General features: G+C 41.9%; 1 protein-coding gene across 15 annotated transcripts in view; it reads left to right on the top strand.

Annotated features, from left to right (window-relative positions):
• msi2b (musashi RNA-binding protein 2b) overlaps positions 1 to 17,579 on the top strand; it is a 211,990-nt gene that overhangs the window by 156,105 nt on the left and 38,306 nt on the right. For 14 of the 15 annotated variants that reach the window (XM_028420833.1, XM_028420827.1, XM_028420830.1 and 11 more), the window contains exons 9-10: positions 1,811 to 1,925; positions 6,664 to 6,738. In XM_028420833.1, coding sequence (XP_028276634.1) covers positions 1,811 to 1,925; positions 6,664 to 6,738 — 190 coding nt within the window. Of the gene's footprint in view, positions 1 to 1,810; positions 1,926 to 6,663; positions 6,739 to 12,959; positions 13,052 to 17,579 lie in introns of those variants that run through there. The other variant, XM_028420834.1, reaches the window with a different exon arrangement.

Genomic DNA, 17,579 nt, shown 5'->3' with positions numbered 1-17,579 from the left:
ATGACTCACACCCGGCTCTGTCTTACTCCCAGCAGGCTACCTGAGCGTCCAACCTCGCTAGATGTGGCAGGGGTTACTGGAGGACGCTGATCAGACACCACCGTGTCTGCAGCGTGTGCAGAACTTGACTGTATTTGTCACCCAGCCATGTGAACATATGAAAATCTCAGCAGTGTGCTGCGATTTCTAACACACCCATTTGTCCCACCCTGTTCCTACTTCCACGCCGGGGGTCATTCTCTGACGATAAGAGCGCCTGTGCTCTCTTCAGCACAATGTCAAACCATAGCAGGCAAGCTACGAGGGCAGAGTAGCTGTGACAGCTACAAAGTGGCTGAGGGAACTGTGTACTTTAGTTGGTCTGCCTCAAAAAAGGCTGCTAACAGCAACAAATCACAGCTCTGCAACGCAGCAACTTTCCCTCTGTGATAGAAACCTTTTTCATTAGTGTTCCCTTTTTACATGTCTCTCTCTCTGCTGGATGTAATGTAAAGAGGTTGTTATACTGTTCAGTGAACACAGCAACTTCTTAAAGGCACTAAGTTTCACTTCAGCTTGACAACATACAATTGCATGTTGAGACATGCACTGTGCATATATGTTTTTGTGCGCACCACTGCCGTATCAGACTTAGAAGCCTATTTGTATGGACTCCAGGCTTTACCGTGGTCGAGGTGTACACAGAGATGGCGCAGTAGCCTGTCTTGTGCAGCAGGCCGGGATGACATGTGAATCGCAGCAGCCGAGAAAGCCCTGCTTAAGTGGAGGCAGTAGGGAGAAGCAGGCAAGAGCCAGGAGGCAAACAGACAAACAGATGGACAGGCTGATGCCAAGCAGGCAGTGGAGCAAATAGATTGTGCAGCATAGTGAACAGACTCAGCCTACCAAAGAACAACCAACAGACACGAGACCATGCCACCCTTGTCAGCCGCCCGAGCTTCTCTATAATTCATAGAGATAGGATAGATACGTGGTAAATAGAACTCTCATCTTCCTCCTTCTCCTCATCTGCCCCTGTCACATCCCTCATTTGATATGTGTTATGTAGGAGGAGGAGATGTCAGTCTTGCAAGATGGGAAATGAACAAACCTGTATGTGTGAGAACTGGAGTGAGAGAAATAAATGCAGGAAAGAGATGAGTGCTGCAGGTGGAATTGGACTGTGGGACACTGGGGACTTCAGCTCAGCAACAATAGACAAATACAAAAACAAAAAAAAGAATCTTACTCAGTTTTTCAACGCATTTTTGAACAGCCATAGATTTTAAACATCCTTAGCAAAACTTAAATGGAACAAATAGCTAAACAGAGATTTGTCAAATATGGGTACTGCTTTGGAGATTATTCTGTGTTTATATAACTAGACAAGAAGCCTTTCACAAAGAGACTGGACATATTGCTACTCTGTGGGACTCTGGTAATGGCTCCTGAGAACAGAGTTTCTTCTACCTTGATGTCTGAGAAACTCTTGGAAAGTATTTAGCTTGTATTTCCCCGAGGCTCTGGGCACATGCTCACTGGAGCAATAACCTTTGCTTTAATGCAGGAGGAGCATGATTGTAAGTTTTCCTTAGAGACTTTCCTCTAAAATGCGAGGTGCTCAGATTGACTCAGTCTTGTTTTTCTCTATGGAAAACATCTAGCACTGTGCAAGTCAAATAAAAAACCACCTTAAAGAGCTGAGACAGCCCTGTCAGATCTGTCTGGTTGTGTCTGGTTGTATCTACACAGTCTAATGGTTTGTCTCTGTGTGTGTGTGTGTTTGTGTACGTACATGTGCATATGTGTGTCTGTTTGTCTGTCTACATAGGTAGAATGTAAGAAGGCCCAGCCCAAGGAGGTGATGTTCCCACCGGGCACACGAGGGCGAGCCAGGGGTCTGCCGTACACCATGGATGCCTTCATGCTGGGGATGGGCATGCTGAGTGAGTCGTACACACATGCAAATACACATTCTGTGATGTGAAAACTCTGTAGGTCCACAATGAAGCTTGAAGTAATCCCAAAATAGACATTATTATTCAACTGCAAACAAATCAGTCATTTTTTTTAACAGGTTGGAAATATGCAGAGGAAGTGTCAGACATGCACACCATTCAGTCATCAATTTTTACCTGCTAAAAAAAAATCAACTTATGCAAACTCTTGTCTAGAGATAGCCCCATTAGGTGGGCGCTGCCCCTAATTAGGCTGCTTCAAGGTGTGCCACCAGTGGCCACTGTGGTCTATTTCTGGTTGAGTCTGGTACAGGCAGCCCCTGGGCATATAGGAGCAGACCAGCACATTAGCAGGCTAAATGAAGAGGAAAATTGGTGTAATGTCATATTAAGGATTCATCACTGTGCCCCCCTTAATGGGTAATGAAGGGGACACACATGTCAGGGAGAGATCTCATCTACAGGGACCTCAGCTGCTGGCCCACCCCTCTTCATTACCATCCAGCCCATGCCTGTGGCCCTTTTATTTAACACTATTGCACTCTCTCCCTCCCTGCCTCCCCAATCACCATCCATCCATCCATCCATCCATCTATCCATGTATTCATCTATCTCTCTCTGTGCACATGAAGCTAAAGAGATGTGTTGTTGATTGTGAGACTCATCTAACCCTGCTAGCGTCCCCTCCCCCTTGTAGCAGGTGCAGGCAGATTCATAGTCGTGCATTTTTGTCTGCTGCGGTTTTGAATGTTAGTGATAGTCACATTCAGCTGTTTCTTGTTTTGCATTTTCTTGAGAAAAAAACAGAGCCGTTTCTGCCAAGTGAAATGAAGGGGCAGTAAACTAATTATCTGCACTATATATCGGCCCATATATCAATCTAACCATTTAGCTATATATGTTTGCTTGAAGTGCCAGGGTTATTGCAGGCTTGACCTTTCCATGAGAGTGATTATACAGTTGTTTGTGGTGAAAGTGTTGATAAGTTTGGCCGAGCCCTTCTGTCAGTTCCATCTAAGTCGTTCGCTGTTCCATCTCATCTGTTAAAAGTATTTAACAAGCACAGTGAACTTTTCAGAACTTATTACAGACTAATGTGTCTGCGAAGAGGAGAGCACTCTTCCCCTCCATTGGGAGATGGAAGGCAGAAAAGCAGTGATGTGCTCATGTGAGAATATTAACAGCCAACTTGTTTGGAGACACTCTTATCTAAATGAAATTGGAACAAGGACAGCGAAACATTCCTTTATATAATTTGCATTTGGAAAAAGGGACCCTAGGCTCATTATTTAAGAAAGTGTAAGCTCCTTTTGTGCCAAATCTCATTAAAGCCATCCCTAGCTCCTTTGTTTACTGCCTCTAATCGAGGCATTTATCTTTATTGTGTTGTGCCGATGTATGTTTGCTGAAATTAATACACATTTGAGCCTGGGTGAAGTATGGGTGTACCAGATGGATAATTGATTTTAAAGTGAATCAGAACTGTTGAGCCATAAAATAGGTACATTAGCATGCATATTAATAAGGCAAATAAGAGCACTAAGAGGCCGCCACCAGGCCACACACAATGGCAGGCTTTATTTAGCGAAGCGGTAGGAGAGACAGCGAGTTATCTCTTCCGTATTTCTTTCCTTCCGCTGCCTTGTTTCGAAACACTTTTTTTTTAACGATGTAGTAGATTAATTTAGTATGTATCTCAAATCACTATTACATCACTCTGTTGCTTTTCTCCTACTCTTTGTGCACATCTGGCTGTAAATTCTTCATTTAGTGATGTGAATCCTTTCCTAACACTGAACGGAAGACAAAGAAAATGGTCTTGCCATTTTAGAGAATGTTGAAATAAGAAAGTATGAGGAGATGTGGTATCTAAGCCAGCCATTTCACCGAGGCATTTATTCAGTCTGACAGTAAGACAGTATCAAACACATAATATCCAATATTCTGCAGTCTTTGATAGCTTTTCATTGTATCATATCACAGTTCTTTTCAGACCAAACAAACAATGAGAGGTTTTGTGAAAGCTATCCATCTGTAGCTTCCTGGTGATGACTTCTCATCAGCAGCTGATGAGGATTGTTATTTTCTTCTGGCGAAGCCTCTGTCCTACTTCATCCATACCAGGTTAAGGTTCCCCTCACCGCCTCTCGGAGTTGAATTTCTTTTTGTCTGCAAGAGAGGGGGAGAGGGTTTGGGAGAGGCATTTTCCCATTGGGTCAGGAATAAATTGAACTTTTTCATGGACAGCAAACACTGATTAGATATTTATGACCAAGGTCAACCTTTCTGATTCCAGCTGGCACAGGCTCTGAGGCATACAGAACAGAGCATGTACACACATGCTCACACTCATACACACACACATAGCCTACATTCAGTCACATGCACAAGAATAGGCACACATGTAAAATATGTTCTGATACAGATACATGCATACAAGTCCATAAGGGCCATCCCTGGGTATGCACTGTAAATACTAGCTCAAATGATCTATTTTGTTATAACAAGCTCAGTTGACTGAGACTATATTCAAGAAAAATGACTAACTTGAAACCCATATGGTAATGTGACTGCACCCCCTTTATCATGTTAGTACACAGCTAACGAGAACTGAGAACAAGTAAGCCTGAAAGAGGTTTCCGAGGTCAGTTTCTGAGGTGTAGCTTACACACAAAGAAGAAGGAGTTATCAAGCCTGGCTCCTGTGATTCATTCCTAGCCTAAAGGACTTCATCTTACTAGGTAATTTAGTCCAGACTTATGGTTGAAGGTGATAATAGCTGGAGGAAAACAGATAAAGACTTAGACATATACCATAATTAGAGGGTTAATTATGTTTATATTACCTTTGATGGTGCTCAAATTCTCACTGACTCAGGCGCCCAGGCTCACTCGCTCACCCGCCCACTCTTCTCAAATTTCTTGTTCTCGTCTGTATCCCACTTCCTAGCTGCCTGCTCCCTCACACCCCGTTTCTCAATATGTTGCCCACAGCTGCTTCCGTCTGAAAACTGTCCAGCTAATTAACTGGTGGGTCTGTGGTAGTAATAAGAATCATGACAGCAGATGAACAATACATCTGCTACTCTTAAATTTTTCTAATGACACTGGGTCCTCTTTGGGCCTCCATGCAACACTCCGTTCATCCAGGGACTGTACAATGTCTGAACAAGCCTCACACACAAGTTGACTTTACAGCTGACAGATAAAGTTTTATTTTTCAGTAGCTGAGATTAAAAATTGTTCTAAGAGCAAACCTGAAAAAAATGCTCTGTTTTCTGGGTTTAGTGCAAATGTCTATTATAGTATATGCTGGATAATCAACTGGGTATAAACTATTACTCATGTAATGTAACACTTACTTATTATGGAATGTTTTTAATTTATCAGTAACTGTAATTTCTGTGAATAAATACAATTAATAACAAAAACACAAGTACTCAGACAGCAGAAGAATTTTCTATTTAAACAGATGGACTGACTCAAGTTTTTTTTAACAAAAGCACCAAAAAAAACATGGTCTAAGTAAGACCCACTTTACGCAGCTTGTAGAGAAAATTAGCTGAAGCTTGTGACTAGTGAAAATTGATTTGACCTGGGAGTGAATGCTGACTGTACCCTTTCTCAATAAAGGTAAAAGCCAGATGGTTGTAGTTCTTGCTGGGCTGACTGTCCAAAGTAAAAAGAGCTTTGTTCTTTGAGTTACCACTTAAGACTTTTATACTGGATTAATCACAGGTTGAACCATTGATCCCACTAGTAAACCTATTGACACACATCACAAAGGAGAAGCAAATGTGCAATGATCACTTTTTTCATGCCTGCCAACTTTTTGGTGATGTATCATGCCTTATTAACACACATGAGCCTTTATGCTGCGGTGCACAGTACACGAACAGCCACCATCACTTCAAGGAGCCTGCTATAAAGTGTTATTGCACTCAGCTATAAAAATGTCTGACAACTTATGGCTAAATAAAGAGTGAAAATGAATTAGACAGTTTAGAAATAAGAGCAGTGATATTTGTGTGGGAGCATATCCGTGCTTTTGTTTCCAACCATTTACCACATTTGGCACCAGCTCTCAATACTCAATGAACCTCAAACCTCAATGAAGACCTAATCCAAAAAAATGCATTGAAATAAAGCTGGTAAAGAGATTAGTGTGAAGTAGCTGAGGCATATTTACAGAGACAATGTGTAAAATATTAGAAAGATTTTTATAGCCGTGGCTGTTATTCCTGTAGGGTTATAAAATCATTTTACACACTAAATGAATCACTGAGGTCTCGTGTTGTGGCAGCAATCCTTAAACAAAGTCCTGCAGGATAAAACACAGAGAGCAGCAGCACAATCAAGATTAGAGGCTGATGTCACTGTGACCATTGATTAAGGGTGGTGCTTGCTGTCGATCTGTGTGTGTAGTGTGCATCTACCATTAACGTCACAAGTTATAAATACACACCACCCCTTTTAGACGTGAAGCCCAAAAGTAAATCTTTTCTTTGTAATTGCAATTTTTCTGAGAAGTATTATCCTAAAATATGATACTTAGTTTTTATTATTTTGGGCTCATATTCACTGTGGGTGTCATTGTAGTTGAGTATTAAGTAACATAAGAGCTTTCTGAACACTTTAGAGGATTATATATAAGTAACAATATCCTAATGTCTGCGTGTGTATTCTGTCTTCTTCTACTGTTTGAACTTTTTCTCTCTCCATCAAAGGTTATCCAAATATTGTGGCAACGTATGGCCGTGGATACACTGGATTCGCACCCAGCTACAGCTACCAGTTCCCTGGTGAGTTAAAGGCTTTCGTAAAATACCAATGTTGCAGCTGATTTCTGTTTTGCACACTCAAGTGGCACAATCCCACACATACACAAACACACACTTGCATCCAGCAATGATCATCAATATACATGTTAGTCTCCAAATAATCTGCAGGGTTATAAGTATACTACGTGTCTGGGTTTTTGAATGAGGTTTAGAAAGCTAACATATAGTGAAGTAAATTGCTTGCTGCGTTTTACCCCACTCTTGAACACTACCATGACCAAATGTCTAAAATAAGGGAAGTTCTTCATCTTCAGTGGCCCAATGTATGCAAATTCAACTGTGGAGAGAAAAAATAGGCATCTCGTTGTGTAGGCAGATTTTTTAAAATGTGGTTCTTATAATGGAAAATGAATGAAGTCATTTTCTGCATTAAAAGTGTTGACTCAAGAGAGCCGGGCACTTTAATGCGAGTCTAAATGGGGGGAGGGCGAGCCGTCTGGAGGTGAGCAGCTGTACCTGTTTGCTGCAAGAAGGCCTGTGGCTCTGTGGGGCCTTACTTAAGACTGGCATCCTGTCAATTTCATGCTTTATTTAGAGACTTTACACATACTTTGTTTGCCATGCCAGACATCATTCCTTCTACTGATAAGACGGAATGGGAAATATCTGACAGCAGCTTAGATCTCTGTAATATCTTTGTGAAATAGATTCAGGAATGGTAAGACAGGAGGTCCAGCTGTGACCACCTGCAGATCAGACATATGCTAGTTTTATACTTGACCACAACAGTATTTGACAGAAAAAAGGAATACAGCACATCACTGTGAACGTGAGAAGCATACTGATGTCTTTTGAATAATTAAGCAGTATAATGACCCTTTAATATAAATGTTAATCACAATCAAGAATCAAAAGAATTATTCTTGCTTACAGAACATGTGTACGTCTTATATTTTCCTAAATGGCTATTTATCAGTCCTTCATAATCTGTAAGAACGTTCTGTAGTGAATTGGGTGCCGGGATTGGAAACTATTAGTATTTATTCAGTGTATCAGTATGCAACCAACTCTAGTTAAACATGGATTTTTAAAATGTTTGCTATTTACGACAAATTAAGGGATATCACCTTCCCCGAGGCAGAATGTATGATTCTGTCCATGTTAAACTCAATTTAAAGAGTTTGATAAAGCTGTATGATTAAAACAACCTCCTCTGGGCTCGCTCAACTCTTGACAGGTAATTGGAAATTTTAATGTATGAATCAAACTCCTTGTCCAAATTAAATAACCTCAGGCCAAATATTGACTAGTGTCCTTCCTCACTAAGATGTGCAAGGCATCCTCAATTTAAGATCAAAGTTGTTGTGTTTTAATCACTGTATGCAGCCTTGCTGAAACTCTCCTATAAGTAGATGGAGCTGGGAGTAAGCAGGTTAGATCCAAGAGGCATAAACTGTGGGCGGCATTTGAAGGCTTTTTTTACACCTACACCCAGTAAACCCCAGGGGTCCACTGTTAACAGGAAAAAAAGTGGTCAGGCAATTGTTCAATTGTCAAGATAAAACAGTGATAAAACATTGATCAGTGATAAAACACTGAATTAACTACAAAAACGCAACAGGATGCAGAGAGAAAGAGAGAAATCAAAGCTGACATGTCTGCAGCTGAAACAGAGTTTAAAGGTAAAAAGCAGAACCTAAGCTGAAAGATTCCAAGTAACAGGCAGCGTACAGTACAGTACAGTTAGACTGAAAGGAGACACCAGCTCAGCAGCTGCTAAACAGTATGACACTCCCAATTAATTCCAACATTGATCACAGGGTGCATTTCATATTGATCAAATGCAATATGTTTGTGTCTGTATTTGTCAGCCGTGAGCTGCTTACAAAATGCAGCATTACTATTTAATGCACTTACAGAGCTTTTATATCACAGAGACATATCATAACCTGATATGTATCATAAATTACTTTCCATTTGTCAAAACATCATTCATGCAGGTGATTATGTGTTTTATAAATCAGCAAAATCAGACAGCTTAAACACACCATGTAAAATGTTGAGTTTTTATTTTGTCGCATACACAGTCGTACATAGTGAAATGTTGTGCTTCAAACAAGGCTGTTCCTCCATGGTGTGCGTCTGGGGTTAGGTCTATCCTCATTCTACCTGCAGGACTCACTTTGCACAACACAGCAGCAAAAGGGGGCTGTGATAGATACATCTGCAGACCACAAAGAGCAATAATAGAGCTGCTGGCGGAATAATGTGCCAGTAAAAGAAGAAGAAGAAGACTGCAGATTTTGCAGCATCAAAAATGCAAAAAGGCATTTGCAAATGTTTTATGAGGCAGAAAATATATCTCGTCTGCACACAATTGAAATTGATAAGAAACGCTGAATGGAAACAAATTTATTTTCGGGGAGAGAGAAAAAGCTGAAGGCTACCGAAGTTTTTTTTTTTCTGTGGCACGCAAGACAGGCATTCAGTTTCACTCAGACAGAAGTGTCAAAGACAAATGACGTACTGTACACGATACTTTGTGTGGGTCTGGTGACAGAGGCGGAGGGGTGAAGAATGGCACGAACACCAGATTTTTAGGGATTTGCGTCACATATTGGGCAATTACTGTACTGTAAAATACTGTTTATTCAGTCGACTTAATGATCCCTTTTTGTAACTGCTTGGTTATGTTTGGCGAAATATTATAGTATTTTTGGTTAAAACAGTCCAATTTCACAAGAATAAACACATCATAAAACTCCATCTGCAACATACTTCAGCAATGTTTTTTTGGCTACTGTTGTGACCAGTTGTGCCCTGGCTTGGAAATGTTATATGCACTTAGTTATTTAACAACGGGAGAGCACATAGCAACGTAACATCTTTATTTACCCACTGCAGTTTTTTTTTTTAAGTGAGGCTCATTTTACCCAGTGCATTTAAACTGCTAGAAGGAAGAAGGACGCATTTGATGCCCTCTATGATTTCTGCTCTGTTTTAAAATTCGAAGCAGTATTTTATGCACTGCTGTAATTACACACTGTTTTCTTTGTGCAGCATAATTGTACCATTCTGCTTGAATTCAAACTTAATTTCAGAGACAATGCGGCATGCCGCATGTGTTGTGACAATCAAGAAGACAGCAGTGTTTACCATTGCCTCAGAATTACAACAACCTATTTTCTGTTTTTCCATTCATCAGGGATTTTCTTTATGGTAGTCAATATGATTACTTGATTGCCCATTATGTTTAAGTAACTCATTTCCTTCTGCTTTATGGTGACTTGTTTGTTGGTAGGGTTAGTCTGACGATGATACACAATGACTTGTAATAATCTTCTCTGTCTGATCCCATTGTGACAAAATATCACACTTTTTTTTCGGCTTGTGCTGATGCAAGGGGCTTTGATGGCAAGCAGTTGTACTGTCAGTGTCAAATGCATCTGGAGGGGCCGTAATGTATGCATGCAAATATGACATTTTGATATGTGAGTTGTCATGGTGCCATTTTCTGTGAATGTAAACACTGCAGCTGTGTGAGATGAAGAGCCCTGTGCTTGTTACTAGCTGTAACTTAAATTAACACTAGTCCTTCACACTTCATTTACTGCTGTCGACCTGCACTCTTTAGTTGTAGATGAATATCCATGCTAATTTTAAGTCCCTGACGTAGTCTCACTTGGAATTGCTTTCGCCAAGAAACCTTTGCACACACACACATGCAGGAAACACTCCCAAAAACGGTAAAGGTGATGCTGTCAGGACTTTTATAACCCCCCGTTTTTACTGCCTTCTTTCATTTTTACCTTGATATTTATGTTTTGATCTTAACTCTAAGCTTCCGTTGCTCTCTGATTTTATTTTATTCTGTTGAATCTGAAAATGTGCACTCTGTTACTATCATCAACTGGGCGGAACAATGATATGCTGCAGTAAGGAGTCGACATTGGCAGGCACCTCTATATCACTTTCAGATAGCTTCCGAGTAATGTCAGGGTGGTAAACATCTATGAATGTATCAGTATCACTTAGCGAGAGTCAAGGTAGGTAGTTGACTTGTCAGTCATTCAGCTCCGGTTCATTTCCAGCATCTGAACCCACACACAGCTGTTTGTGAAGCTGCAGTGCAGACACTACAGATTAATGTGCATCCAACAGGCTGTTACTGTAATAAGACATTCAACATTTTAAACTGACAGTTGTGCTTTGATCAGAAATATAAGTATACATCACTGAATGTCATTTTTTTCTCAACATAAACAATGACAAGTAATGCTCTTTTTATATGCGATACTGAGAAACTGCACTGTTCAGTCACTGTAAACAATGCAGCACACTGCTCTGCTCATGTTGGATGGCAGATGGGGCAACAATCAAAGTACTAAAATCAAGCACATCAGCCGCACAGGTGATCAGACATCAGAGAGAACGTTTATCAGACTTCAAAAAGCTAACTAAAAGCAGAAGTATCTTTGAATTAAAATTAGGTAGAAAAGGACACGGCTGTGACATGAAAGTGTTCACCATTCCCTAGATAGTGCAGTTAACTGTGGTTGGACTGTCCTGATTTTCAGATACATTCAAAAAGACAGCTCTAAAGTTCAGCTAGATTTAAGATCTTTGCCTTATGTTGTTGTGAGAGCAGACGTAAGTACATTCAGCAGTAGTCAAGGCACGAGGAAATAAACATCTGTATAATCATCTCCATATCAGTTATTGACACAACGCGGCTACAGTGAGAACTGTATTTATCTTATCTATATTTGTTCTCATTATTTCATCTGAGCAAAATACATTGTGATAACCTGAGGAGATCAAACCTACCGTGGGGTAATTATATATTCAGTTTACGCTTCTTTACAACGGAGTGCTATTTTTTCCAATTTAAAAACACAGCTGTGAGTACAGCTCGAAACACAGAAAGCATGAGCTGACAAGGCATAAGGGAGGTTACTGTACATTATTCTCATTTTTAAGCAACAGCCTAATTAGCATTAACTAGCTCATAAATGTGCTATTGTATTATTCAACTTGCAGCACCCGGGGGAACAATCCTAAGATGTGGCACACTTTAACCAGGTGTCTAGTTTGGAGGACCTCACATGATTCAGGGGGTTTCAGCTGTATGGTACATTGGAACTGCTGTTTGTGTCTTAGATTACTCCAGACTGTGACAGGATATGCTGAATGATCCTTGTGTTTACTGTGCATAATAAAAATGCAAATGCTGGAAGGAAAGGGTTTTTTTAGCAATAAGTGCAATAAGCTTCTGCACTGTAGTTTATGTACTGTATCATTTCTGCCAGCAGTGGCAGCAAATATAGAAGAAGAAATATGAAGAGGTTTAGGAATGACTGTGCTCTCTATTGTTCATGCTGTATGCTGTGTGCATGAATCAGTAGCTTGTCTGAGAAAAAAAATGTAATTAAAAAAGGAAAATGTAGTCTGCATTTGTGGATTATGCATGTGAATAAGCTGTAGAAGAGAACATGAAAAGCAGGGATACACCCCTCATACATTCATATTGTACTTTCCATTGTCAACCAGTCTTGTATCAGTTCCTTTCATTACACGCACATGAATGCACAGTTGAACGCGCGCACACACAGAGATTCATACAAAGACTGAGATTCAGGAGCTGAAGAGAAAAAGGCAGAGGTTGAGGGACTTAACCAGGAGCTTCTCTCCACTCTCCTGTCTTCCTGTGCGACTTGCTGCCTCCACAGCCGTGCCCTCGGAGCCTCCCCTGGCATAAATGACCATTATGGCTCCATTAGGGCTGCTACTAGGAGGTCATTATGCTACATCGAAAAAACCAGGGATGAAGATGTTAGTGGGTCCCATCAGGGGAGAGACGCAGACTGACTGAGTGAAAGACATAACACTCAGTCATCCAGCTACTTCAGATGTCATGACAGACAAACAGCAATTCAGGTTCAGTGAGTCAGCCTCTTAAGTATTAAAAGAGGGGAGGAAAAGGATAATTAAGGAGTGGAGAGGGCAGAGGTAAGCGCAGCAAGGGTGCTACGAGGACAGAAAGGGTGGGTAATTTTGGCTTACCTTAACCCTAGAAAGAAAGAAAACATTTTTGCGTCTGTGTCTCACAACATAATAATAACCAGTGTGTGTGTGTGGCTTTTGGATTGGTTTGTTGTCAGTGGATTGTTGTTTTCCCCTGTCTCGTTGCCACATGTTTTTCTCGTCACAGGCTTCATCTTAGTCAGTCCTCATTCTTCCAGCAGATATCACGTGTGACATAGCACGGCGGTAGCCACCATCCCTCTGTATCTCCATCTCCACCAACCAGCCATGCCTGAGACAGAACAGCACACTCCATCATACCTAACTGACAGAAAATGACATTTCGAAAGCCTGGAATCAGCGTGGAGCAGTTTTCTCTTTCTGTGCGGAAGTAAACAGGACTCAGCCCAGCAGGTGGTTCTGGATTCCACGGCTACTGAATATGAGAATCTTGCAGGGTGGCCTAGTTGGCTACAAGACCATCCCATACGTGGAAGAGAGGAGTGTTTGGCAAACATACCCAGCCAAATGTCTGTGTCCTTGTTGAGTTGTCTTAACCTCTTCATGCTGGATGTATGCTATAAATGTTGGCAGTATGCATGGAGATACAAGCAGCACAGTCAAGCAGGAAGTCTGAGTCTGTCAGTTTTAGAAAAAAAAGGAAAACAAACAAGTCTTTGTCTGACCAAAAAGACAACTGTAAATAACAATGAAAAGAAAGCTGCTGGCCTTTTGACCTTGCTTTTCCTAGGAGAAGAATACAAAGGTACAAGGAGCAGCTGCCCTCACAGCAGGTGGCACAGAGGGAAAGAGAACTGCTGACCTGTGCAAATGGTATGATAGTGGTTGCTCTGGAGGGATGCATGCCCCTTACAAACTGGGGCAGAGCCAACCAAGCATATGATAAATGCACCAGAGGTCATAGCAGGGCATTGGCCTGAAACACCAGCTAGCCTCCCAGGGTTTAGCAACTGTCTGCTGCTGGAAGATGGAAGTATGTTGAGGTGGATGATATGGAACTTTTCTTAAAAGTGTATACAACAGAGGAAGTACTGTGGATATGTGGAGATATGTGGCATCCTGCAGGTCAGTAAGATCTTAGTGGAACATGAGTTGATTTGGTTGCCTTTTGGTTCGTCCTGCTACATGCAGCCTTCAGTGGCTGGATATTTAGCTCTAATAACAACACTGAACCTTGTACCCCAGTAATTAAAAGTATGGAAGATTATGTTCAAACTTTCTCTCTAATAAAACTCTCTTCTTGTTGGTGATTGTTAATTACTCTCTGTGTGGATTATAATGTAGTTTGGGACACCATGAGCAGTCATTATCAGCAGATCTAAAGCCCTCTAAGTGTGCAAACATCTTACATTTCCCATTTGAGCACATGTCTTGGCTACAGTACTGGAGCAGGTGGAAAGAATCAGTGGCCTGAGGCTGATGTGGAGCTTACTTGTGTCATGGGTGCATGCAACATTGTCCTCTGTAAGATAGATACTTCAGTCTGTGTTTTTACTGCACTCAGGAGATGCTGGCACACAGACGCGCACACACACTGCTATCAGTAGAACAGGTTTCTGTTGAGCTAGAGTTGCAAAGCAGATTGTTCCTTAGATCTTGTGACCATTTCTCTACAAGCTGGGTGAGCTGTGACCCCAGCAAGTGGTCCCACAGGCCAGAGTGAGTGCTACAGGGCTGGAAGCAGATGGCCCTCCTGATGCCACACTGACTCACAGATTGGCTTTAATTGCCAAGGCTGATCATTAGCCCAATGGGTCTGCGGAGGCCGGGGCACTCTATGAGTCGCAGGCCTTAAAATAGGGCCTGACGATGAGCGTCATGATCTCATACACTTGAATGATCATGAACAACGCATCTCACTCGCACATACTTGGACGCTCAGACACACAGGCATAAAACTGACCCAGTCAAAGACTCTTCAAAGCTGCATATGAAGGCATAATTATGTGAACTTGACTACCATGGGCTTCTTTCCGCTTTCCTGTCTGCCTCTGACTCACTGTCTCCGCAGCAATGCTGACTGCACACACAAACACACGCACATTATCACACAAGCAGACTCTCAGAGCTCCTCAGGCCATGACTCCATTCTCAGTGACAGCAGTGCGTGTGCTGCCGTGATGTCAGTGGACAGCACTGTATGTATGCACGTCCTGTCTACTTCTGCATGTGCAGTCATAAAAAGCGGACTGCTACCAGTTTAGCTCTGTTCTCCATTAACCAGTCTGTTTTGTGTGCATGTGGTAAACAGTAGCGGGTGGATTCAACAGGTGTAGCAGCACAACGTGCCCCTCAGCTCTTTACAAGGAGACCAGTGGTTTTTATTTTGTTATTATTTTTGTAGGTACGCTTTTACTTTCATATGAACTGTGTACTGATGCAGACCGATCACATGAATTTCATTGTACCCGGTGTATAATGACAATAAAGATCATTCATTTATATGCTCACATGTGGACAGGACACATGAACATGCACGTGTGTATCCTCGGGTGCACAAGCACCTGTTCTGCAATAAAAAGCCACTGCACTTTTACACAGGCAACGCTGAAAGGTTTGCTATTTTCTGAAAATGGAAGGCAAGGCTCACCTCATTTGCCCAGGTCTTAACTCACCCTAGGACAGCAGACACATCCTCACACACTAAAGCAGGCAAACAGTCTGCCATGCAGACCCACAGTCTAGGTTCCTGTGGTGGGGAAGATGAGCTGCTGTAAGAGGCAGAGTGGCAATGCTAAAGCTCATTATGTCTCAGCTGTTGAGCTGCTGGTCTAGAAATGAAACTTGAGCTGTCCTGCCTCGTACATGGCTGCCACCTTTGGACACTGCTGGAAACCACCAGCAGAACAAAAAAGGGGCACACACATGGAGTACAATATGTGTGTCTGTGAGACCATGCTCTGTTTCTGCTGCCTGTTGTTTTGATGCCACCCACTGTGCTTGAGAGCTCCAAGCCCAGTCGGTTGGGTACTTGCTAGGACTCTACCCACCCTCCCTCCCTCCCTTCCCCCTCCCTTCCCCCCTCCCTTCCCCCCTTTCCCTGTATCCTTCCATTCCTCCCTCCTGCTGACAGTGCTAATAGCTCTCTAGTTGCTTGGCTCTACTCTTCCTAGAGGAAGAACATATGCATACACATACGTATACATATACTCTTCACAATACAGGCCTCTACACAGAGCAATATGGAAACATTGTTTGCAGCTCCACTGATTAAGTGCAAGCCAATGTTGCAGAGCTATTTTTGGGTCATGCCACATTTTACCCTACTTGCCCCTGGTATCTGGAGCAGGGCTTGATTGTGTAACTAGAGTACACAGAGCTGGCTAAAATATAATAAAATCTAGTGCATGTTTTATGGAAGCTGCTTCTTTTTTTTAATTGTTATTAGTATTGCTAATGTAAATCGATTTTATTTTCAATAAAAATAAATCATCCCTGCAAAGGAACTTTTGAAAAGCACTCTGATTGTTGCAAATCCACCAACACATATTTATCTTGAATGGTAAAATGACACTTAATGCACTCACTTTCATTTGAGGAAAACCTGAAATTACCCCCCCTTCATCATTCATCAGTCCCATCCACTGCCACCCCCTAGAACTGGGAGATGGGCATTAAAATGCATAAAAAATTAAGGCTGTTTACTTGGACACTAATGAGAGGAGGCTTAAGTAGTCTAGTTTAATTAGTATGATTGGCTCTATGGGGACCACACAGGCAGGGCCATAACAACTGATTCACTCTGAGCTCACAGGACCTTTTCATACTCTCTGAGTGTCAGAACTGATGTCAGAGGAGATTGGACTGCAGAGACATGTTGCCTTCACTGATCCCAGGTTGGAAAAGAGCACTGCAGTTAAATGCACTGAAGCAGACCATTACATAAGCACCACTGCAAGGTCAGACATCTGTGTCCTCCCTGTCTGTCTCTCCCTATTTAAGTCACAATCATAAACTGCCTTCATATTAAGGTAGTGAACCAAGACCTCTTCCCATTCTCAAACCAGTGTCACAGTTTCCACAACCAAATGGATTTAAATGTTTCTGCCTTATCTGTGGAGGCAGATTTCCCTTCAAAAGTATTTTTTGTCTCTTCTCTTTATTGTTTCACTCTCCATCCCTCTATCTATAACTACAGCATGCGTGTGAGTGACTGAGAGTTCTATTGAGGCTTGTGTGGAAGCAGAATGTGTTTATATCAGTTCTGCAGCATAGGAGCAGTTTCTTTTATATTGAAGTGCAAGGGAAGGAGTACAAAGAAGAGGTCGAAAGAGCGGCTACACTTCAATAAAGAGCCTAGTTTGTCCTCTTTGATGCTATGCTGCCACGTACTTCAGCTACAAAGAAACGGTGCTCCTGTCACTGAGAACTAAAGTAAAAGACACTGAGCTTTTCCTGAGCTCACAACTGCACATCATAACAGCACAGTCACTCACGCGCAGTGTAGCGGTATGAGAAGTATCTTACTACTTGTATTACTTTTAATTTGTGATGTATTCGTAGGTGCTAAAGACATGTAACGCTACTATGCATATGCTATATGGATACTGCAAAGGCAATCTGCAATTAATTATGCCTGTTTTGACTGACAACACAGTGAGCATGGAGGCTGCTCTTCAGCTGAAGGGGTTCAGGTTGAGCCCCCTTGTCAGCAAGGATCCACCCTTCTAAAGGGTCCTTAGGCAAATCGCTTAGTCCCTATGTGCTCCAGCAAAGCTGGTCTGTACCTCAACCACACCTCACCTCAGACCTTCTTGTGAAGAAGGTTACAATTTTAGCACAGGAGTGACATTATATGTTTACTATCCTGCTCTCCT

This window comes from Parambassis ranga, chromosome 14 (genome assembly GCF_900634625.1).
Source record: "Parambassis ranga chromosome 14, fParRan2.1, whole genome shotgun sequence".
Lineage (NCBI taxonomy): Eukaryota > Metazoa > Chordata > Actinopteri > Ambassidae > Parambassis > Parambassis ranga.
This window is presented reverse-complemented; position numbering and strand designations above follow the sequence as displayed.